Below are 24625 nucleotides of genomic sequence, written 5' to 3'. Positions count from 1 at the left end.
TGCTGAAAGCATAGCCAAGTATCCTGGTAGTATTATTCCAAACAATAGTTCCGTCTTTATTTGTAACACTGGGTTCCACCCAAGTGGTTTGTTATGTTCCCAGACCTAAGTACTGTCATATTATGTCCCTGTGTTGTGTATACATCCCTCAATTGTAATGTTAGGTGTAAAATCAAAGATCTGCTTGAATATTTTGAACCAGAGAGAGGTGTGCAATGTCTTGTTGACTTGATTCCTTGCTGGAGCCTGTGGAGAGACAGTGGAAATGGGGTGTAGGTATAAAAAGCCTTATTAGGAGTTTGCTTAGTGGGAAGGTATGCCCAGAGAGGTTTGAGGCTGTCTCCAGGGTGAGGTGAAAGGCAGTGCTCTGTGCCCTGTAAGGTGCCTGGAGAGGCTTTTGAACCCATGGGAGAGAGAAGGTTAGGGGCCCTTTATGTACCTCCATGTGCTGTCTCAGCTTGTGACCACTATTTCTAAAGTTAGAGATCTCCAGAGATTAAAATCAAGAGAGGCCAGAGCTCTACAACACTCCTTGTTTGTGGGCTTTGCCTCTTGCTGAGCTTTATTTATTATTTACTCTCCTTTTGCAAGTTAGAGAGGTATTTGCTGTCTGCCAGGCATTTGCTGCCTAATGATTGTGCTACTTGTTCCCTGTATTGTCCTATGTCATCTGAACTTTCCATGTATTCATCTCAGTACCACAGTATTGACTTCAGGTGAGGAAAACCTATTGACTTCTGGTATTAGGATGAAAGTATTTAGAGTTTCTTTTTGGAATCCGGCTGTATTCCAACATGCTCAGGAAAGAATCAGTGCCAGAACCAATTCTGTCCAGTGTCTAGTAATTTGGGTACATTCATGTCCAGATTGCCAAGAATATCAAAATAATTTCTCTTGATCCATGTGCACAACCTTCACTTACAATATTTGTCAGGTCAGGGACACACAAGCAGCTCTCAAGGCTTCTAGTCCCCAGCTGATTCTGTCTCTTGCTGGTGTAATCGATCAGTGGGCAGGTGGTGATCATCCCTAGATAAAGACAGAAGATTCTGTGATAGGTCATTGCTTTGAGTTAGCTTGGTTAATTTGTGTATAATGTGGCCTGTGTTGCCTGTGCTGTGTCAAGTCTCTTGGGGGTTTGCATATTTTTCTTTAAATACTAAAATCATTACAGAAGATGCTGAATTTGGTATCAGATGTGTTATATCTTTGGTTCCTCCAAAAGTAAACAGGGTGTTTGGGGCCTTCATTCCTTAGCTTAACAAAGTGATGCATTTTGATCGGGACTTGAGAGGTTCTCTGCTCTTATGTTAGGGGTCTGGTTACTGGCCTCTAGTTCTGCCACTGGGACTTTTCAACAGCACATAGGGGGAAAAGCAACTGTCATCTGGGACCTGACTCTGTGAGGAACTATTGAATGACTAACAATCAGGATTGGGCTAAAAGACCTTTTCTCTCATCTCCATCCCCTGCAGAAACCGGAGCCAAACAGTCAGTTCTGAAACCAGCGTGGATGAAAGTGGAGTTTTTGAAAGTCTGAAGGCTGAAGCTCCCTCACCACAACAGCTGTTCTCAGGCCTGGCAGGGATCCCCTCGGGCTCCATCACAGCCACACCATTCCAGTCAGGTTTGGTGCTGGGCTCTTCAGCAGGGGGTGGGGAGGTGTTCATCCAGATGCCAGCCCCGAGGGAGGAGGGGAGCAGCCGTGCAGAAGGAGCTCCGTTCCACCACCGCCAGTCGTCCCATCACTTTCACCACGGCCACCACAGGGGCTCATCCCTGCTGCACATGGCCGGAGGGGACCGACACGGGCACGCAGAGGAGGGCAGTGATGAACAGGCTGGAACTCCAGCCCCAGCTCTCTCAGAGCTAAAAGCTGTGATTGGTTGGCTGCAGAAGGGACTTCCCTTCATCTTGATCCTCCTGGCTAAAGTTTGTTTCCAGCACAAGCTTGGTAAGTATCCATCCTTTTTGAACTTTGTGTTAGAGGGTGGTTAGGAAGATTTATCAGGCTGTGGTGTCCAATGCATTTACCCATGTGACAGTGTCCAGCATGAAAGGAACATATTCAAATGCGTAGTCTGTTAAGGGGTTGGAATGTACCTTGGAGATCCTCCAGCCCCAACCCCCTGCCCTGGGCAGGGACACCTCTTGGTAAGTATCCATCCTTTTTGAACTTTGTGTTAGAGGGTGGTTAGGAAGATTTATCAGGCTGTGGTGTCCAATGCATTTACCCATGTGACAGTGTCCAGCATGAAAGGAACATATTCAAATGCGTAGTCTGTTAAGGGGTTGGAATGTACCTTGGAGATCCTCCAGCCCCAACCCCCTGCCCTGGGCAGGGACACCTCTCACCAGAGCAGTTTGCTCAAGGCTTGATCCGGCTTTGAACTTGGGGCAGCCACAGCCTCCCTGGGCAGCCTGTGCCAGGATTTGTTTGATTCATGTCTGCAACATCTCGGTCTTCGGATCTGATCTCCTATATGGTGTTGACAGTGTGCCCTCCTCCACTGAACTGCTATTGTAATACTGACATCTGGCACATTGCAGCCACTTGTGTTCTCCTTCGGCACAGAACCTGCCATTAGGACAGAGAGTGTGCACTGGGCTGGGTGGCAAGTGCTCACTGCAGTGCTGCATGTTGCTTTAGATTGAATTCGAACTTTATATACAGCCCTAGTTTAGTTTCCTGTGTATTGACATTCCCAGTGCATCACGCAGTAATATCAGTCAGTAATGCTATTCCTAAACTTGAGATGCTGATACCACATGGCTTAGGACTAGAGATGCTCCTGCTTAGCATTCCATACTGTGACAGTGCCTTTCCCTGCAGGGATTGCTGTGTGCATTGGCATGGCCAGCACATTCGCCTATGCCAACTCCACACTCCGAGAACAGGTTGCTCTGAAGGTGAGTCCATTTTACCTTCTTATGTTCCCTGGCAGTATCACTCTCTGTGTACAAAACAGCACCTATGTTGAACCTTCCTTTGGAGTGTAGGGCTGAGTGTATTTATATGTGTACAGATCTGTCAGAACAAGAGTACTGTGCCATAATCCTGCCTTCCTGCTTCTCCCCATTGATACTTTCCCACAGCTTTTATCCTGCTTTTTTTTGTGGAACTGTAGAATAAGAAAACAACAAGGGGACAGGTCAGGGATGCTGTAATCTGCATCTCCCTCTGCCACTTACTGGCAATGCATATTCCAGCACTCCTCTGTGCCATACTTTCCCATTATGTACAGCAGAGGTGCTGAAACCCATTTCACTCCTTAATGATGAAATGTAACTCATTAGCATTTAGATAATGTTTTGAGATGTTCAGCTGAAAGATTTTGTAGATAGATTGCTTGTTAGTATCTTTATAATGCTCTGTTGATAATGTGCTTAGAATATACAGAAACAGCAGATCTTTCCAGGTCTTATGATCTTCAGTGTCAGGAGAATAGTTCAACAGCACTAAAAGCAGAAGACAATTGCTTTATTGTTAAGTTCACATGGGTGACACAAGTGTATGCTTGTATCCACCAGCAGCAGTGGGATAAATGTGATACAATGCTGAATGAACAGATAAATTGCACAATCATGTAATAGATTGCTGTTGCCTTGCACTTTGCCCCTCTGTCTTTCCAGCAGTGTGCCCCTTAATTGGCCTGCTTTAAATCTCAGCCCAACATCCCTGGCTGTTGAATAGCTACAGAGACCTATTTTCCTAATAAATCAGCTACCAGGAAAAATAGTGGGTGTTTTCCTCCCAGGAGGAAAATTTACTCTCCAGAATTACCCCAGGCCAAGACCCAGGCCAAGATCTTCTGCCATCCAGCTTCTGTCTATAATGTTCTGTGTGTTTTGAAATGTAAAATTTGCACTTCTTTTGCCCTTTCATTATTTCTTCAATCAAAAATACACGTTCTAGAACCTCCATGCATTTAGATAACATTCACATGTGCTGCATGCAGTGATGGGTTATGTTGTATTTGGTTTAGCTACGCCTTCCTCTGACTTTGGATCTATTTATAAAACACTCCTCTGATGAAGTGCCACTCCAAACAGCTCAGAATTTAGGACAATATGTGGAACTGACTTTTTTCCATCTGCTTGTCATACTGCATTTTAATTATCAGGAGAATTTAGATGTCCCAAGAAAGATTCCAGGACTGAAGATTGCATTCTGCAAGTTAGGCTGTCACATTCACCAGTGTATTGCAATTAAGTTCTCTGAAGTGACTTTATTTGAAAGGTTAGCTGAGCGAGAGCCATTTCTGCTTGTGGTGATATATGTGCTTACCTACCAGCTACTTCTGTGTCTTAATCCTGTCTAAATAAACTAATCACTGAACACTTAGTCACCCATTTGTGTCCCTTGGGTTGGTCTTGCATTTTTCAGCAGTTGAAGCCTCAGTGCAAATTTGAGACTTGAAATTTATCTTCTCTACTTCTTGTTCTTGCTTAGGAGAAGAGATCAGTGTTGGTTGTGTTCTGGATCCTGGCCTTTCTCACTGGAAACACCTTGTACTTGCTGTACACGTTCAGCTCTCAGCAGCTCTACAACAGGTGGGCACTATTTACATGGCACGTGATGGAAGCAGGGAGGAAAAGAGGGAAGCCCACTTTGCCTGCCCTCTGGGAGGAAGTGTACACGCCTAAAGTGTCTGCTGTCTTTGCCACATCTTTGTAATATCTTTCAATGGAGGAAAAGAATGTGTGTGTCACTTCACCAGTGGACTATGCTCCTATCAATAAACGGCATAACCAGTGTGTACATGGGCTGGAGTGTACACTGCATGTGTCAGAGCAGGGTGGGTACTTTTTAAGAGGGACCTCTGAGTTTCCATTGTGACTGAACCCAAAGAGCATAAGGATGAGAAGCTGAGCCACTGATTTTCCTCTTCATGTACTGTTTTCAGTCTCTCAAGCTTTGAGTCTAGGACAGGAGATAAACTGGAGATGAAATAGTAGTGTTTTACTTCAGTGGCTGCAAGACATGGAGGCAATTGGGGCTGAAGTAAGATAGCCTCACCCTTCAAATCCTGACTGAAGCAGTTTTCAAATACAGACAAGTTCATACTAATGGATTTGATTCAGCACTATCTCTGCTTATTATAGAGCAGATAGGAATAATGCCAGATAGAAAGCAAAGGTACAGAACTTAAGCAAGGGTATGTTGGTAGAACAAATAGGAAAAAAAGGAGCAGTATCAAACCTAGTTACTTGAGAAAGTGTTTTTGATGTTAGCAGCTAAAACAGCATGAATTACCTTCCTAAGGAAAGTTTTCTTTGTCCCACTGAATGGGACTTTGTATTTTCAGCCTGAAGTTTTATGTGTGTAATGTCCATCAGTTGGGTTATTTCTACATGGCTCTTGGTCTGGTTTGTCTGTCATTTACTTTATTGCTTCCCTACTTCTTCCCACCAATACTGTCTATGCCCTGGAAGAGTCAAGGTCAACCCACAACCCTGGTATCCTTTGGAATTGCCCCTAATGTATATATTTGTCATTGGAAAACTGTGTACGTAAATGCTCCTAGAAAGAGGGAGAGATGAGAAGGCTTGAGTGTGTGGGTCCAAATGGGAGATCCAAGCATGTAGGGCTTGTGGGAAGGGAATGGAAGAGAAGAAACAGGTATGTTAGAAAAGTGGGAGAGCATGAAGAAGGAATTTGTTTGCACCACAAGGAAACTGTCCCTAAAACAGTGGTCAAGGGTAAAAGCACAAATGGAACTAGTTTAAAATAAAGAATAGATCATCTAAAATAAAAGGGTTTCAGCTAGTTGGGACCACTTTACACAGTGTTTAGGGCATTAGTAACAGTGAACAGGCTGGGCAGCAGCTCCACTGAGAAGCCCTGTCCCTGTGAGTGTTGTGCTTCCTGCTGTGTCATGCTCAGGCTGCTGTGTCTGTTCCTTGCTATGTGAGTACCTGGGACTATTCTTAAGGTAGGCTCATCAAATTAGAAATAGCTGCTTCAGTTTTGTTTCTTTCTGGCTTATTTTTAATTTCCTGATTTATTTTTTTTTCTCATTTCTAGTGCATGAATAGTGGTAAAGTTTCTGATTCTGTTTCTGTTTTTAGGGTGTTATTTTACCTGTTGTGCTGTGCCAGTGTTGTGAGTATTTTAAATTCATGTTCAGGCTTTTCATTTTGGGTTGGTTATTGTAGTTTTGCTTTTTTTTTTTTTGGTTAAGGTTTTGCTTTCTCCTATGTGGCTTTAGTAGGTAAATGCCCTGAAGATGAATTCTAGTTTTTCAGCCTGAGTAGGATCCAGTCCTCATTGCTGCTCAGGTCAGCAGCTCCTGCCCATTGTTCTGTGAAGTTCTGCTCTCCTAGACTCCTCTTTTTGAAAGAGCAAATGTTCAGCCCAGGCAATGATATCATATAAGGGGCATTACTTTTTGGATCTTTGGTTGAGGTAAGAGTTGCTAATGAACACAACCCAGCTCTTGTTCTGCCTCAGGCAGTGGCAGAGCATGAGACACCTTAAGTTCTGACCTTTCTGCCATGTCTAGTACACTGCTGCTTTTCTCACCAGCTTGTTCCACTGCTGGCCATGTGGCAAGCCAGCCCCAGGAGATGTAGGGCTGTTGGTTTGGCCATGACTTCCCCAAGGAACCATAACTACTGCTGACTGGGGCTTCACAGGATAAGCTTTTGCAGTCAGATCTGTGAACAAGCCTGTGCACTAAAGGCACTATCTGCAGACCAAGGGCTCTGGTGCAGTGTGAAGTGCAGGGGATGGAGACTACAGCCTTCCAAAACAGATTTTGTACATGTTTTGTGACAGTGGGCAAACCTGCTGACCTCAGTAGAAATGGGCAAGAACAAAATCAAGAAGCCCAGAGGAACTGTGGGACTAATTTGCATGTCTTACTCCTACTGCCCTTGGCAACTGCCCTGAAGTTCAGTGGAGTTTCTAGGCTCTCTCTAGCCAGCAGTGGATACAAGAAGCTTGAGTGAGGTTCTCCTTATTGGTACATGAGCTTTGATGTCTCATGCCTTCCAGCCTTATATTTCTGAAACCCAACCTGGAGAGACTGGACTTCTTTGACCTCATGTGGATCGTGGGCATCGCTGACTTCGTGCTGAAGTACCTCACCATTGCACTGAAATGCCTCGTTGTGGCCCTGCCCAAGATCATCCTAGCTGTCAAGTCAAAGGTAGGAGACTCTTCTTAACACACAAACATTTATCATTGATAATCTGGTACCTTTCAACACATTTGCATCATGAAAGAAGAATCAGAAGAATAAAATCTCTTGATGAAACTTTAGCAGAAAGTCACCTGTGTACTGAGGTTTGGGTTTTGAGCCATCACAGATCTGAGCAAGGGTTTGGTAGTACCAGCAAGGGGTTAAAGTCCAGAGATGAGGTAAGCATTGCTTGAGAAGGACTAGATACCAACAGCAGAAAGTCAACCAGGAAAGCAGTTGAGTCTTGCTGGCTGAGTAATGTCTGTACATACATATTTCTGAAGCATGAATCTCTTCACTGAATGGGAAGAAATTGCGAGTATTTGTCTCTTTGGCTTTCCACTTGGGTCAAAGAAGTAACAGGATTAAATTGAATCTCCTGGTGCCACAAAGGACAACACCAGTTCTAACCATAAATGAAGAAATATGTGAACTAAATGCTTAACATAACTACATGTTCATGAAACCATATCTAAACCAGGGCTAACTTTTGAAACTTTCTCACTACATTCTCTCTCTTGAAATACCTTTTCATATGTTTTCACTTGTACAGATCTGTCAGGGGCAAACGTGGCAATGTGTATTATTTGCATTCAGTAAAGGAACTTTCTGGCAGCTGTTGGAATGAAAGGCACTGCATAGATGCAAGATACCTTCATTAATTGCTGCAAAGTCTCAGGCAGGGCACTTAAGGGGATATCAAAACTGGGAATAGTTTTGCTTAGAAATGACATGGGTGGCAGGGGAGTTGAGCAGTTTGTTCCTGCACAGCAGGCCTATTTGAGATGGTTATTAATTTATTTCTGGCAATTGTCCAGCTTTTTTTTTTTTGTTCTATTATTATTATTATATTTTGGGAGATTAATGTGCTAGGTCAGAGCATAATCCAGCCTGGGGAGGGAGGCAGAAATGATGTGAATAGTCTTCCCAAGATAAATTGCAGTGTTGGAAAAGGTTCACAGCCTTTGCTTGCTTGTCTGAGAGCTATCCCAAGTACTCATTAATCCTTGTCTGGAGAGAAGAAAGAGAAGGGGTCTTTATTTGCAACTATAGTGGGAGGCTGGTAAGACCACATCTGTCAAGGGCCTATAATGACTCAGAGCACAGATGCTTCATTTTTAATACCTTTTTCTGGATAGCAATATTTCTCACTTTTTTTAAGTCCCTTTTTGTCTTAGGATGTTGTTGATGGTCTCCCTGTCCCTTGACAACTGAGACTGCTGTTACCTATCACTATGGATTTGGATTTGTTTCTCTCCCCCACTCTACACTGCATCCATTAAGCCAACCAGGGATGAGATCTAGTGTGACAAATTAAGCAAGATCAAACTGGGATGGGAGTGCTCCAAGAGAACCACAGGACACTATAGAAATTGTAATTGGTACCCACATAGCTGAGCTCTTCCTCTGAGCCTGCTGACCCAGCTGACTTCTGCAGGTCTGCACAATGCCACAGAGCTTATTTTCCAGTTGAGTTCTTTTAAGTGTAAGCTTTGCTTGAGTTAGAACGCCAGACACAAAGTTACTCTCTCCTTCTCCATGTGCTCATAGTAGTGTTTCTACTTGAAGCCCAGCTTGGAGTTTATGACCTTCTGGGTAGCTGTCACTGAATGGTAGCAAGGCTGGAGAAATAGAAATTAGACTCAGAGTAGAGCTAGAATTTTTCAACATGTATACACATACAGTGATCATTTTTGTGCCAATATAGCTACTGAGAACAGCAGCCTCTACCTCCCCTAACACAGGGCTGGAGTGGAGACTGCTGCACTGTCAGGGGTAGAGTTCAGCGTAGCTCTGAATGGGACAGAGGTATTTCATCTTGAGCTTCCTTGCAGTACCTTCTTGCTGGCAGTCAGTAATAGGTTGTAAAACTTGCCCATGGATGAGCTATGAGGAACTTGGGTCATTCTGCACTCAACCTCTGAGCAGGCTCTTCAGATTTTCCTTGTTTTGGAAGTTCAAAGGCACTTCCATAGTTAGCCTGACTTTCCATGCTGCTCCTTGAGATTCTGGTCTCTGAATACTGTGTGGCTGTCACTGATGTTTGCATAGCCTTTCTAGTACAAAGCATCTCCTCTGAATATCCTTCTTTTTAGTCTCTTACCTCTTTGTATCCATTGTGAGTGAAGCAAAATTGGATTGTTTTCTTTCTTTTACAGAGTCTTTCTATCTCTCCTCAGTCTTTGTAGACTGAACAACACTAATTGAGTCTTTTCTCAGAGATCATTCATTCCAGATCTTATTATTCTCTTCTGGACTGTCTTCATTCCACCCTGTTTTCCAGACCATTTCTCCAGTCTGTCAAGATGAATTTGGATTACAATCCTTCTTTCCAGTGTGTTTGTAGCCTTTCCCAGGGTAGTGTCAGCTTTGTACATTTAATAAGCCTACTCTGCTCCATCAAGATAATTAAAATACTGAATAGCACTAAGCTTACCTCAGTCAGATGCTTATTCCCATTTGGACAGTGAACACATTAGAAACTTGGGCTAGAGCACTCAGTTCTCCCCATCTAAAGCACCTGGTTCATGTATTCCTAGGATGGCTCATCACAGGAAGGGCAGCTTTTGGTGTAAGATAGCATTTGGGTTTATAGCATCAGTTTATGCTTTGACTGAGAAAAAGCAAACTGAAATTGAAAGGCAAAAAACCATGTTTGGCTCTGAAATCAGAATACAGAATGCAATAAATATCATCATGAGTGCCTGAAGTGGGAAGCATTAGGGCTGGTATATTATTAAGGTACAACTAGCCAGAGTTCTCCAAGCTTGAATAACTCAGACACAGAACATCTCTGCAAGCAGCTCCTCCAAAAAATGGGAGAAGACTGCAAATTTGACAGAATAGTCCCAGACTTTCCCAAGTCCACAACCAGTCTGGAAAACAGATGCCAAGAGAAGCTGTGAGACTACAATCAGGCTGGAAAGCAGGGAGAGACCTTGTGAATAGGAGAGAAAAAAAAATCCAGGAAAAGCAAGGTAACCCCAACATCAGACTGTGATCTTACCTCTCTGGAGTCAGTGGAGGTTGCAAGAGAAGGATGACACCTGTGGCTAAAGGTGTCCCTTGCTCCCCTGGGAGCTGTGATGGGCATGGCAGGCTGAGGACAAGTTTCAATAGCAGCTGGGCTCATCATTTCTGTGGAAGGGGGGCTTGGCTCCCACCCTGCATGCTGAAGGCTCTCCATTAAAAAGAGGCAAATAAGATCATTTGGTTCAATATAAAATGAATTAAAGTAAATTAAACTGCAGGAGCCATGTGGCCTGCAGAGGCCTCCATTGTTGTACGCACATACATGGCAGCTTTTCATTTTCACTGCTAAGGAATGACAGCTTGAGGGGGGTGGAATTCAAAATAAGGAAATAAATAATAAAAAGACACAGTTGCCAAATATTTCACTTAGGAAATCCCAGGTGCCTACAAGTCTCCCATCCCCTCCTCATGCTGCTGTCAGCAATCTGAGCTGGTTATCCTGGAGAATGGAGTGAAGCATGAGGGGAGGGGGGGAAAACCAAACCAAAAAGAACTGTAGAACTGGTATCCCAAGTTCTTTTATATATGTATCCCTGTCTCTATAGGGGAGAAGATACCTAGGACATTTTTCCAGACTGGTATATAAGAAGGGCCCTAAGTAAAAATTTTTCCAAGCTCAGGACAGATGTGCAGCCAAGTTCTAAGGGGCTGCATTTCCAGAAGGTTAAAAATTCAGAAGGAAAAACTAACATTGGCTTGTTGAAAACATAGCAGGAAATTACTATTGAATTAACACTTGTGAGCTTTGTATGAAAGCTGAACCCAGACATTGTAAATGAGGTTTTGTGGCAAGATTGACATTACTCATGTGAATTTGTTTCTTTATGCTGTTTAAATGGTGTCAGTCACAAGGGTACAGGTATATCCAGAGATCACTGCCAGCCGCTCACTGCATCTTTGAAGATACTTGCTTGATGGTTATTTGACTGCTTGTTTTATTAGTGCTTTTTATTTTTCAAGTACCATCTCATCAAATCTGATCAGAGAAAACTTGGCCTGTATGTGACAGCTATTCTCTACACAGTTTTACACTTGGATTTTGGACTAGACACCTTTAGGTGCACATCATATTTCCTAGCATAGATGGTTACAGCTCTGCCATGTAATCTGACACACTAAGCTTTCCATATTCCTTCAGCATCCTGAGAAAAAAAAGCCTCTTGGAGCATTTGAGTCCACTAAATGTTGATGGTAATATACCGAAGCATTAGATAAACCACTGGGAGCTGGAACATGGATGAAGTTTTAGAAAAAAATATCCAGGTAAAGCTGTTCCTTGTCTGTGCTCTTGTACTATGTAAAATACAAGTTAATCCTCATCTTCTCTAACTGTGGCTAAAATGGTGTTTCTAGATATGTGATAGCCCATCCTCTCATTACCCTCTGCATTCAGATCTTAGATGCTCCTTGGGGGAACTCACTCAGAAACAGATTCACTCTTCTTGGACAGCAATCTGAGCTTTGATCCTCCCAAGCTCTGAAACTACATGACATTCTGCACAGACTTTTCCCTACTGCAGCCTGGGACAGGTGTGGTGTCCCAGTTAGAAGAAGAGGATTTATTCTTTATGAAAGAAAAAGTAACTAAAGCTTAAGGCCAGGTCCTGAGGAATGGGGACTCTTCGGCCCCCCTCCCTAACATGCTACTGAACTTTAAAAGAATCATTGCTCTCAGGTGCTTTCCAAATTTGACTTTCAAGTTTAAGATGTCCAAGACGTAACTTTCAGTGCACTGAAATTCTCATTTCCCCCTCTAGTCCCACCTTGAAATTACTCCTCATTAGTCCTGCATGGATTTTTAGCAGCATCTTCTGTGCCACAATCCTGTTTACTGCTCCTACCCAACACCTTTTTATACTGGCAATATGACCTGAAATCTCAGCAGAGCCTGCTCTCCTCTGATCCAAATTGCCAGCAGGTCTCAAAAGTTTTTTCTAGCATCTTCCTCTTTCAGAACATGTCCTAATGCTGCTGGCAACAGAGCAAGTGAGACTTGGAACTTCCCTTGAGTGCTAATCACAACTTACAGTTGCCTCATTGCAACTTCTCTCACTTCTCTAGAATCCCATTTTAATTCTGCTGTGTAAAACCTTACCCTGCCTGTTTCCTTCTGGGGAGGCACACATGCACTTATGCAAAGCCTTATGTCAAAAGAGACCACAAAGTCAAGGCTCAGTTAGGCTGTGTGGGAATTAGCATTGCTTCTGCAGCTGCAGTTTGTCCCTTTTGCTGTGTGGGTATTGTGATTCAATTTTAATTACACTATTCCATGTTATTTTTCTGAGTCTTCTTCCCTCCATCAGCAGTGTGTACTGTACCCCAAGGATGAAGGTGAGATACTGAAAGAAGCTGTTCTAGCAACTGGAAAGTTAATAGAAAACAAAGAGTCCATTGGAAGCACATTCTACAAGTTCAAGTTGAATGCTACACTGGAGAATTAAATTCTAGCCTTTACTTTGCCAAATAATTCCTATGTAATTCCAGAAAAGTCATGTACAGCTGCAAACTGAAGTCAGTGGTTCAGCTTTTAATGGTAATATGATCTGTAAAATTAAGTGCTTTATGAAAGTCTAATCCCAGACATGTCATCTTGGACATGAAAACAACCTCCTCACCTTGACCTTCATCTTTTTGGGTCTCAGGTTTTAATTTAGACGACACAGAATAGCTGTCCCTTAGGCCAGCCAGAAATGTGAAAATAAGGGGGATTTAAAAGTGTTTTCTATAGTGGTGAGGTCATAAAGGGACTGTAGAAATGTTAGAAATGTGCTACTCTGAGCAGAGCTCCAATAGCACAAAGGGATCAGATACAGATCTGCCACAGAATAATGAGGATATTACAAAATACTAAGAAGTTACATGTTTAATGGGTACCACTCACCCTCTGCTCAGAAATAGCATGTGCTCACACATTACACACTGAAACACTGCTTGTAAAGAGGGAAGGTGTATCAAAATCCTGAAGTCTCCTCTTTCAAAATGCTAGAAGTGTAAAAATGGTCTTCGTGTGGTAAAGGAGGTACAGAGAAATGGGGATTATACCCGAGTCACTGACTAAGTGAAAACTCCACCATGTGGTATCTGAGGCTGATCAGCAGAGCTGCTAAATTTAGATCCCCAGCACAGCCCTTCACCACATGTGCTGATGGAGGGTTTGATAGCAGCAGTAGCAGACTGTGAGCTCCCACAGTAACTGACCTACCAAGGAAGCAGTGTCAGCAGTGTCCTCCTCATTGGCTTGGTCAGGCTTCGCTCCAGCCTGTTACAAGGGCTTGATGAGAGCAGAGGCTCTGTTCTGGTACCTAACTCTGCCCTGACTAGGCGACAAGATTTCAGGTAGTAGCCTATCAATCTCTGCAGTTCAGTTTGCTGGGCAGGGCTGCTTCCTTCACCGTCCAGTCATGCTCTGGGGCTGGCTCACCAAAAATAGCTTTTGCTGATCTTAGTGAGCTGTTCAGTCTCTATACAGTGTGTTCAAGAGAAGATTCCCAGATTTACATGCATGAATTAGGAAGAGTCACCTAACAGAGGGAAGGCCTTGTCTTATTTCAAGCTGTTGTTCCAAGTCAGATGCACAAGAGAAATAATTGTGTGTGTGCTGAATATAACACACAGTTCTAATCTTGAAGAGAAATAGCTGAAACACCATAGCTGATTTTTTCAGACAAAATACAGCTGGAGACAAAGATTTGACATTGAAAACTGTAACCTAGATAGCCAAGATATAACAAAGCTGAGAAGTGCAAGACAGGTATGCTGAGTGTGCTTACCAGTGGTGCGTGCTGTCTGCTGTAAGTTAATCTGTCAGACAGCTCCATTTTGCTGCTGAAACTGTAGGGAGCAATCCTTGTTGTTAAAGATTCTGGCTCAGGAGGAAGATCCTACTTCTGCTTCAGCCCTGTGTAGAATTACTTCTCATTTTCTGGCACTTTTCCTAGTTTAAAAAAGGGCTGGAGTGGTGTACTGAGGGCTGAGATACCTGATAAGACTTAGAGTTCTGTAAGCACTTCCTAGTTCTTTTCTAAATGATCCTCGGCTGCCCTTGTATTGCTTCCTTCCTCCTAGAATCACTCTAAGCTTATCAACAGGTCTGTTAATGGTCAAATGGGTGGTGTTAATGGGCTGGATGGAGGGATGTATCCATTTAAGCTTAACTTCACTCTTGTGAGGCTGTTACCAAGTGACTAGCTGCCTGCAATTACCACTGAAAACTGAAGATCTGCACGAGATGAAGGAATTATGAAAGCTTTGTGACCAGCGGAGATGTGGTTAGACAACTGAAGTTTGTGTTTGTCACTTGCTGCATGTTCACTTTAGAGCCACACTCTGCCACTGCCAGCTCCATAGCCCATTGATCCTCTAGGGCTGCCTGGGACCCATCTCTTCTTACATCTTGTTGTGGACTTCAGTGTTTTAGTGCCTCAGAACTTGTCCTGTAGGAGAATTTCAGCTCTGATGCCCCAGGTGCTGGATCCATCAGTTCCATCTGATGCAATGGGGAAGCAAGCAGTGACCTGTCCCAGCCCAGCTGCTAGGGAAGCAAGGATCAATGAAAGATGAGGAGTGTGAGCCTGGTGGGAGGGACAAGTCAGAGAAAGCAAACAGTTTGCTGCCTTTAGCTTGCTGATGGCTTTCATCAGAGCTGGCTGTGGAGGGAAGGAAGTGACAGCACAGTCATTAGCAGGCTGCGACCCTCTGTCACAGGAGCTCCCGAAATAAACGATGATTGCATTGAATCACGAGGCTGGAGAGAGACCTCGCTGCTAATTTAATAAATTGCTTGCATTTAGGACCCCAGATTGTTGCCGTTACTGGTTTTTTGCTATGTGATGCCACCTGGGATTAACAAGGAGGAGGGGATTGGGGGAGAGGAAGAAAGCAGCTCAGGTCCGTTAGCAACCGCTGGTGTGACCTCACTCCGTGTCCCAGGGGGGGAATGAGATCATGAGCATGCCAGAGCTCTCCGAAGGATTGGATTTGCTCGGTGCAGCAGGATGGCCTGCGAGTGATCTCATCCCAGCCCCCGGGGACGGGCGCTGCCTGCCTAGCCTCGCCGGCTGCGAGGACTTCATCCCAGCTCTCCAATTAGTGATTGGCCTGCGATGACATCACTGATGACAAAGCTAACTGGGACAACACAGCAAAATTCCAGGGGAATTTCCCCTGCTCCAGGAGCTTATCAAAGAAAAGAATTTTGATACAACAAACCCAAATCTTTCAGTGCAGATAATGTCACTGCAGATGGAGCACAGTTCTGGGCTCACAGCTGGCCCTGACCTAGTGCCCTGCCACCAGCTCTGCCTTCTAAACAGTGTGGGACAGAACACAAACAGGTCCTCATTAAGGCTGGGGCTGGCCCTAAATTACATAGCCTTATTCAGCCTGCTTCTCTGCTCCTAGGTGCTTGAAAACAGAAGTCACATATGAAAAAAAAAGTCTGTTTCATAGTTACACCTCGTGGTTGTAGTAAGCCAAGAGGAAGACTATGTTACCCTGCAGATGTCCTGCAAGGAAGAAAAAGCTTCCTTCTCCAGGATGGCAGGGACTGCTTTAGTGAAAGTTTACAAATGATGCTGCCCATTCTTTGAGTTTCTTCAACCAGCATGCTTCCCCTTCCCCCCCCCTTTTCTTCCTTAAAGTCCTCAGAAAGGATTTGGAGTTTAAAATGCCCTGAGGGTTGGGGTTTTTTCAGCACCAGTTGGGGTTTTTTTCAGCATCTGTGCACTGTGCAAGAGCCAACACACACCTGAGTGGAAGGGGAAGGACTCTGGCAAACAGATAATTAGTTTGATTCTTTGGGATTATCCAGAGAGCTGTCAGCAAGACTGGTGTCACTTTGCATTTAATCCCTGTACCTTCAGACAGGGGTATAAAATTAAAGAGATTTACCTTGCTTTCCTTGTCTCATTATTAATAGCATCTACAATTTACATCATATTAATCCCTGTAAGTCTTAGCCTCTGCTGTTAATGCTCAGCAACATTGTCCAGATACACAGTGTATCCATAGCCTGCTCTAAAGTTAAAGATTCAGAAATGGAGCATATCTGGGTAAGTGACAGAGCAAGAGGAACATGGAAAGAATGAAGTGACATTTATCCATTGGCTGCAGAGAAAGCTGCATCTCATGAGCACTGGTCTCTGCACCATTTAACAGAGTGTGCAGGTGCTCAGTGAACACAAGCCCTGCACCTGTTAAATGCTCTTCTTGGACTTCCTGATAATAGTCATGTCTCACTTGTTTGGCTGTTTTACAGGGGAAGTTTTATCTGGTTATTGAGGAGCTGAGCCAGCTGTTCCGCTCCCTCGTCCCCATCCAGCTGTGGTATAAATACATTATGGGAGATGATCCATCCAGCAGTTACTTCCTAGGTGGAATCCTGATCATCATGTATAGCCTCTGCAAGGTGAGTACCACCTCATTACTAGCCTCTTGGGAGCTGTAACAAGAGCAGAGAAAGCATCAGAGCTGAAGGGAACAAACATCTCTTGGTTGTTGCTGTACCCAGGCAGGAAGCTGCAGCAGCTGGGACACCACGGCAAATTGCCAAAGGCATTTTGCTTCACCAGCATGTGGGCATTGCTGAGCTAGGAAGATCTGTGGCTGCTCATGGGTGTTGCATCAGACTTATGAAGTCATTGCTGCTCTCTAATACCTTTCTATAAAGGCTGGAGGAGAATGGGAGAGGAACCTTGGGGGAGCAGTACTGGAGAGATGGTCAGCTGTTTCAAGACTTTCAGGTACAGCACTGAAAGGCAGGTTGCAGAGTTAAGTGTTTCTCTCTAAGCCTTCCTCTGCCTTTCCAGGCAGGGTAGGTTCTCTGTCACTCACAGCACTGAGTGCTGCAGGGAGAGAGAGAGAGAGGCATCCAAGTCCTGCCTGGATAAAACAGTTAGTTTTGCCCCATTCTAGGTCCTGGTGTGGCTGATGCAAGTCCAGGATCTCAGTGATGGACAGGAATAACTAATGTTTCCTCAAAAATAATAATGTTAATAGTACAAAGAGGTCTAGAAATAGTTGTATTTCTAATTGTGTTTGCTGACCCCTGCCCAGGGGCAGGGCAGTAGCTGAAGCAAAGTGCTATACCTGTGCTCCCCATCCCTCTGAGGTAAGCCACTGGGCTTGCTGCAGCCCAGATACCCATCTCTGCCTATGGCTTTGCAGAAGCAAATTGAAGAATGGGGAAGAGAGAACATATCCAAGCTAAAAACAGCTCAGAGGGGCTGAGCAATACTGAGTAGCTGTTACGTGATGTATGGTTGTAGTTAAAGCTGTATGTTATACAGGAATGGGGCAATCCAACCACTCCTGTCTAGGAATTTACAATTCTTGTAAGCAAAATAGGCCGAGGAGATCATGAGAAGTGAAGTGGTTTGGTCACAGCAGGTCTGAGATCAAGCCAGAAACAGAGCAAATAGTGCCAGAATAGAAGCACCTGAGACCAGTTCAGCTCCCTGCACACCCATCTATTCTCTCAGCTCTGTGTTTCCTGCTCTTTACTCCACACTGTGGGAGAGGGTTGTTGCTTCTTTCAGAGATGCCACTGCCTGGGTCCACTCTAGATAACAGTATCCAACCCTTCCATGCCTCTTTGGCTTGTGAGGTCAGGTCTACAGATCCCAGTTACAACGATAGATTTCAAATAGTCTTTGTCCCTTCCTGCTAAAGGAACTCAACTCAGCTCTGCCCCAGTCAAAACCAGCACAATCAGGAAAAGGGATGCTTACCTGCAGTTTCACATGCCATTTCTTACACATGGAGAAGTCCTCATAGTGCAAAGTAACAGTGGAGGCTTCTGCTCCTTGGAGGAGTTCAGAACCACAGCTGGCAAGGCAGGGGCCTCACCAGCCAGGGCCCAGCCCTGCAGCACCCAAACAAGGCAAGAGCCAAAATCTTCAGGTGGTGAGGCAAGTCCAAGAACGAGCCAGAAGATCCATCCAGAGGTGAGGATCAGGCCTGGCAGTGGCAGCCAGGATCAGACACAGTCCAGCAACTGCAGGGCAGAGCCATAGCAATGAGTAGGGCTCAAGCTGAGAGTGGGAGGTCAATCCATGTGCTGGAGTGTCCAGACTGATGGTATCTATAGCTAGGCATAGCTAAACTGGGAACTAGCACTTACATAACACAGCTTAAACAGTAGCTGAAGTTTCCAGGGCTGAGCTTAAATAGAGGTGCTGAGCCTATGGGCAGGCACTGTGGGTGGAGAGCCCAGGTGAGGCTTGTCAGGGCCATGAGGGTCTGTTACTGCACTGAGGGCCCTGACACAGGTGTGAGCAGTTACTTCTGGGTTAACTGAATGTTTCTGTACTATGAAGTCTTTATACATAGTGTTATGATAATCCAGGTTGGAAAAGCAACCTCACGTTGAAAAGTTCTGCTGATCTGTTCTTTAGAAGCTCTGTGAGGACAGGACTACTATTGTCCAGCACTGACTATAACTTAGGCCCAGGACTGGGGGGCACACTTTAGTGAAAGTGCCTTGGCTACAGCCCATGCCTGTAACATGCATGTTCCTTCCTGTAATTCATCCAATTCATCAGAGGGGTAAGTGCCAAAGGGTGTTGGGTCCAGGAACATGTCCCATGACATTGTGTGGCAGCTACTGAGTACCACAGATGTGCCCAGGTCAGGATTAGCCCTCTGCACACTAGAGACTTTGCTTGGAAGTGAAAGAAGAGTGAGAGTACACTCTTCCAATACAGATCATGGAGTATGAGGTATGTGCATCCCATTTACAGTCACAAGAGTTGCAGGTCTAATTCCTTGCCTGAGACACTGAAAATATACCCAAAGGAATCCACATTAGCGAAGCCACAAACCACATTAGAAAAACCACAGAAGCCAATTTGGCACTGAGAGCTTCTGTGCTCCTGGCAAAAATCCAAGGCTTAGCTCGGGCTGCATCCCCTTCCCCTATACAAAGGGCAGGATCACTTCCAGAAGGTCTGTGGTGCAGCTGATGGGAGCTGTCTTCATCTCAAGCTGGATTGTGTAGATATGAACCTCTGATTTGGGTGAAGAAATCCCAGGTGTTCACAAGTAAGAGCATCCAGGTCTTATTTTTCCTTATCCTGAACAGAAGCACTCACTGTCTGTAACTCAGTTGTTATGGAATGGTGAGTGAGGTAACACACTTCAGTGTAGGGATGAGAAATGGATGTTAGACTACTGAAACATGCAGCTTTTGGGGGCACAGGGAGCTCCAGAGAGGAAAAACTGAACGGGGAATATGAACTGGGAGAAGAGGAGACAACAGAGGAAAGGCATTAGAAGCCATGATATAAGCAAAGCAACCAGAAAATGGGTATAAATTGAAAGAGGGAAAATTTGAATTAGATATTAGGCAGAGGTTTTCCCTGTGAGGGTGGTGAGACACTGGCACAGGTTGCCCAGGGAGGCTGTGGCTGCCCCAACCCTGGCAGTGTTCAAGGCCAGGTTGACTAACGCCTTGAGCAACCTGTTCTGGTGGGAGGTGTCTCTGCCCAGGGCAGGGGGTTGAGGCTGGATGATCTCTAAGCTCCATTCCAACCCCTTCAAATAGTATGCAAAAGCTGTGGAAAAGAGCTGATCCTGACCCTTGTTAGGAGATGAAAGGTGTGTAGCAGTCAGCAGCCTCCAGTGGTAGTTGCTGACTGGAAACATTACTGGAAGGACCCTGGGAGCCTTTTTACATGCTGACTGGAAGCATTATTGGTGCCTTCATTTGATTCCACATCTATTGCAGGATGATCTCATTGGCATTCCCTGCAGTGAGCCCACTTAATCATGCTAACCAAAAAAAAACAACAATAGAAAGCCAACTCCAGGCATTCTGGTGCCTTTTGTAGTGCTAGTCCAGCTCTGCACCTGCTGTATCACATCTTCCCCTGCCCTCCAGGTGAGAAACAAAAGGTCCTGTTGAGCTATTAGGCCCATCTCCAGCTAGTGCAGGGCTGTTCTCTGCACAATTACTTCTTCACATCGTGTCTAGTTCATAGTGTCTTTTTCCCTGTGCTCTGCCAGTAGATAGGGAAAAGAGAGCTGACATACTGGATTGGGTTTTCAAGCTATTTTCCCTTTTATTAGTAGTGCCACATCTTCACTCTAAGTATGCTTAGTGTCTCCTCTCTTGCTCAGCCCCTTGATACTTATAGGCAGTTTTCACATCTTTCCCCCCACTTCTGTACTGCTCAGCCAAGCTGTAAATATAGATGTCTTCTAGACTCTTTTCAGAAATCATTTTCTGCAGGCTCATTTTCTGCCCTTCTCTGAACTGCTTTTAGTCCCTAATGAGGAGCCCAGAACCAGCTCTGCTCACCAGATGCAGTTACATCATGTGTGCTGGGCATTGGAGGGAGGGGAAGGAAAGGGACCCCATGTTGCCCCTGCTGTTGGCCACTTTTGGGTGTCTGCACTCCCTTCCTGGCATTGGAAGTTTCTCACTCTTTAGGTGATTGTGACAAACTCAGCCTCAGACCTGCTCCTCATTCCTTAGACCATTCTTGGTGGCATTTAATCACTGCACTCCCTAAATCACTCTGCAGCAGGATAGGAATTCCCACTTCTTCCATAATGGCATCTAGTTCCTGAAATGCCAAGCTTTGGGGCAGAGCCACAAAACCTTGGAAATCCCCTTATTCCTAGAGGTTGAGGAAATCCCTTTCCTGCCTCTTCCACCTGAAAAGACCTCCCTTCCCTCCCTTTCTTGAGCTACTTGCAGTGTTCCCTACTCTCACTTCTGGGCTTCTGGATACTCAGCTCTCAGGGTGGGAATGGGAATTTTAGCCCTTCCCTACTTAGTGGGCAATTTTCCCCACCACAACCCTGGTGTCTGCCCCTCTTTCTGTCCTCTAAAGCCCCTGATGTGCAGTCCATTGTTACCAGAGGATTTTTGGCGACCCTTCCCCACTGTCAGTTCACATTTACTGCACATCTCATGATCACCATGAAATCTGTTTTGGCACCATTGTTACTTTTTTCCCCTCCAAGCATCCATGTGGAGACACCATTTCCTGAGTTTCTGGACTGTACACACACATTTTGTGGGCAGTATCTGACCTGGGATGTCTTTATTGCAGTCGTTTGACATCTGTGGCCGTGTGGGAAGTGTCCGGAAGGCACTCAAGGTCCTTTGCACCCCCCAGGTAAGTGGTTATGGATATTAGAGCAGTTTCAGAGGTGAAACTCTGTTACTGTTGGATGATGGAGTTGGAAATTACTCAGTGTATCAGGATCATAGAATAAAATAATGTGTCATCCCATGGCTGGATAAGCTGTTATCTCCTGCCAGGGATGTTAGGAACCTTTTGACAACTGCCCTGTCCCAGCTGTAGTAAGAGATTGTTCCTGTTTTGTCTGATTGGAAGCTCTGTATAATATGGATTAATCCACTGAGGCCAAAACTTCAAGGAGCTTACAAAACTTTGTAGTGCAGAGTGTGAGAAGGACTTCTTTAACTAGAAGCATGTAGTGCCTGATGTGCAGTGACATTAAAAGGGATCCTGCAGTGCACAGAACTTATCCCAGGCACTGCATTATATCCCAGGCACTGCATTACACAGGACTGAGATCTAGATCTGTGGCAGTGAAATACTGTGATTTACATTTTAAAAGGGTAAAATCAAAGACTGTAGAGGAAAGGAACACAATATCACTGAAGTTTGTTAGATCTTACTTTGCTTATTCTGTGGGTTTGAGCTGGTCACTTCTCCTCAGCATGTTTCTATTTCCCCTAATTCTGTTACAATAGGAGAAGCAACATTTACCTTCCACATATTTAGAAGCAAAATGGGCAGCCCGTGGGTGCTGCTGTTGTTATTCTTTCTTCTATTGTCTAACTTGCTATTAATAATACCTCCCACTATCTAAACACCTCTGCAAATGATGCTGAATTAATCCTTTCAGCTCCCTGTTGAGCTCATTAAATTTCATTATCATTGCTGCACAAGTGGAGGCACTAAAAGATGGAGTCAGCTCGAGGGGAAAACAAACCAGAGTGAACAGAGCACCAGACTCCCTCTGTTCTGTGTTCTGGGGCCCAGATCTCCCTTCCCCATACAGAGTGACATGACACCAGTGTCCTTCCCAGGTCGTGCAGGGAATCTGGGTGTGCAAAGCAGTGTCTTTAGATACACTTAGCCTTCAAATCCTTTGACATGGGGATTTTTCCCCACCTCTCCCTCACAGACCTACGGAGTCCGTGCCACCAGCCAGCAGTGCAGTGAGGCAGGAGACATTTGTGCCATTTGCCAAGCAGAATTCAGGGAGCCTTTGATCCTTATGTGCCAGGTAAGACCCTGAGCTTCCCACATCACACTCCCCTATTGGCATTCCTTTAGTTAATTTGAGCAGCTGGGGAGAGGCACAGTCAGCCTGGGAACTTATAAAGTCATTTACTGGGACTTCATCAGGATCCTGATGGATATTTATTGCCCTGTTCTGGATAACCAGTGATTCATGGCAGCTGAGCCACTCTTTGGGGACTAACCATAGCTTCTGGGATGGAAATAGCCTTGTAGGCCAGGGAGTGCCAGTTGGCAGTGCAGGTCTTGGGTCTAGAATGCAAGAGTGTTTTACCTGCCCTTGGGGAGACTGAGGAGTCAGAGCAAGTGCTGAGAGAGGGGCACAGATCCAGCCTGAGCCTGGGAGGGTGCACAGGGACTGGGGCAGCACCATGTAATCATGGTGTGGCATTGGAACACATGGAATGAATGCAGTTCTGCATGTCCAAGTTGGTCACCACTGTCAGGAACTGGGATTTGTCATGTTACTCATTGGGTATACTCTGGCAAAAACTATAGTTTAAGAGTGGCAGACTCTGGGGAATGGTGCACTCCTGGTCTGGGGCCAGAAAACCCCTTATACCACACTGCCATGGACTCTGTTAACAAACCAGAGGCTGCTGAAGGCCTCTTGGCAAGGCTGGAGATGCTTCCCCAAGATTTGCTCTTCAGTTGCTTGTTGAGCTCAGTAAAGACTTAAATAACTCAGTGAACTGAGGATGCAAATGTGGTAGAAAACCCTCTCAGGTACTTTGTTAGTCTGGAAGTCACCAGCCTTTTGATGTTTCTTTCTCATGCTGTATTAAGAGACAGAGCAGTAAATCACTAGCTTTGGCAAACTGATGTACTGGGAGTGCTGGGCTTTGTTTTCCATATCATGTGAGGATCAGCTGCACTGGAATCCCTCCCTACTGCCTCGTGGCTGTGCACACTGAGTGACAAGGCTGGAGCTCCTGCCTGGTGGTGACAATGCCCTTGTGTCTCCCCAGCACGTGTTCTGTGAGGAGTGCCTGTGCCTCTGGTTCGACAGGGAGAAGACCTGTCCTCTGTGTCGCTCTGTCACCGTGGAGACCCTGCGGTGCTGGAAGGATGGCACCACCTCTGCTCATTTCCAGGTCTACTGATACCAGTGGGATAATATGTGCAGAGGAGAGAAGCTGGAAAATCTGGTGATCTTGTGCCCCTACTTAGCTGTCTGTGTGTTTGTTGTCTTACTCTTCCTTCCAGCTTTATTTGTCCAGGAGCCAACAGAATGTTGCTAGCCACAAACTTTATCCTCAAAAGCAAGGAAGATGTGGTTTATGTTGTGGCAAACTCCATGGCTAAGCTATAGCCAAGGATTTTTCTTGAATTTACATGGTTATAAACTGCCTGGGATGTTCCCTGGTTTCCTGTGCTTTTAGTATAGACAAATACTGTGTGTACAAGGCAAGTGAACTGTGATTGCATGTGTCTAACCTGAGGTGCTGAAACTGAGCTGTCCTCTGGCTCAGCCTCTGCTGAGGTGTCTCACATTGTATGGCCCTACATTCCCTGAATCCATAACTTCATGGAATTACACAGTTGCTGTTACAGTACCTCTGAGAACTCTTCCCAAACTGCTTCAGAACCTCATGCCCAAAGTTTCGTTGGGGTTGGAGAAATGTCACTTCCCAACAGCTCTGTTTGTGCAATTGATGTCACAAATGGCACGTGGTGTCATCTTAATGAAATCCCAGGGAACTTGGGAAGGAACATGCTAGTAAAGCTGGAAATGATACTGCCTTTTCTTTGGAATGTTTTTCCTCTTTAGTTTTCATGGTGAGACTTTCTGAATTCCCAGTATGTAGGGAGAACAGCAGGAGGCAGGGATAGATTGAAGTCGAGTTGGATTTGTCTGAGTGAAGATTCCAGCTCCTGACCAAGAGCATCCCACAAACTCAGTGTCTCCACTCCAGGCTGGGCTGGCTGGCTGTGACCAGTGCCACTCACAGCCTGGAAGGGAAAACTGGAGCCTTGAGCTTCAAGGAAGGAGATCCCTGGGTGTGAGTGGAGAACTAACAGCCTCCCTGCAGCCACAGTTGGTCTCTGCTGAGGGGCTGTAGCAGCAGGTGCCTGCAGGAGCTGCTGTGTGCTCTGGAGCTTTCTGCCACCAACACATTTCTG

The 24625-nt window shown here is 45.1% G+C and overlaps 1 protein-coding gene across 1 annotated transcript in view; it reads left to right on the top strand.

Moving 5' to 3' along the window:
* RNFT2 (ring finger protein, transmembrane 2) overlaps positions 1-23604 on the top strand; it is a 24911-nt gene extending 1307 nt beyond the window's left edge. The window contains exons 2-9 of the mRNA XM_009072366.1: positions 1476-1954; positions 2834-2910; positions 4454-4554; positions 7001-7154; positions 16477-16626; positions 21278-21343; positions 22386-22487; positions 23470-23604. Of these exons, the coding sequence (XP_009070614.1) occupies positions 1476-1954; positions 2834-2910; positions 4454-4554; positions 7001-7154; positions 16477-16626; positions 21278-21343; positions 22386-22487; positions 23470-23604 (1264 nt within the window). The remainder of the gene's footprint in view (positions 1-1475; positions 1955-2833; positions 2911-4453; positions 4555-7000; positions 7155-16476; positions 16627-21277; positions 21344-22385; positions 22488-23469) is intronic.
* The last annotated feature ends 1021 nt before the right edge of the window (positions 23605-24625 follow it).

This window comes from Acanthisitta chloris, unplaced genomic scaffold, assembly GCF_000695815.1.
Source record: "Acanthisitta chloris isolate BGI_N310 unplaced genomic scaffold, ASM69581v1 scaffold30413, whole genome shotgun sequence".
NCBI classification, from domain to species: domain Eukaryota; kingdom Metazoa; phylum Chordata; class Aves; order Passeriformes; family Acanthisittidae; genus Acanthisitta; species Acanthisitta chloris.
Note: the sequence above shows the minus strand (reverse complement) of the source record. Positions and strands in the feature narration are given on the sequence as shown.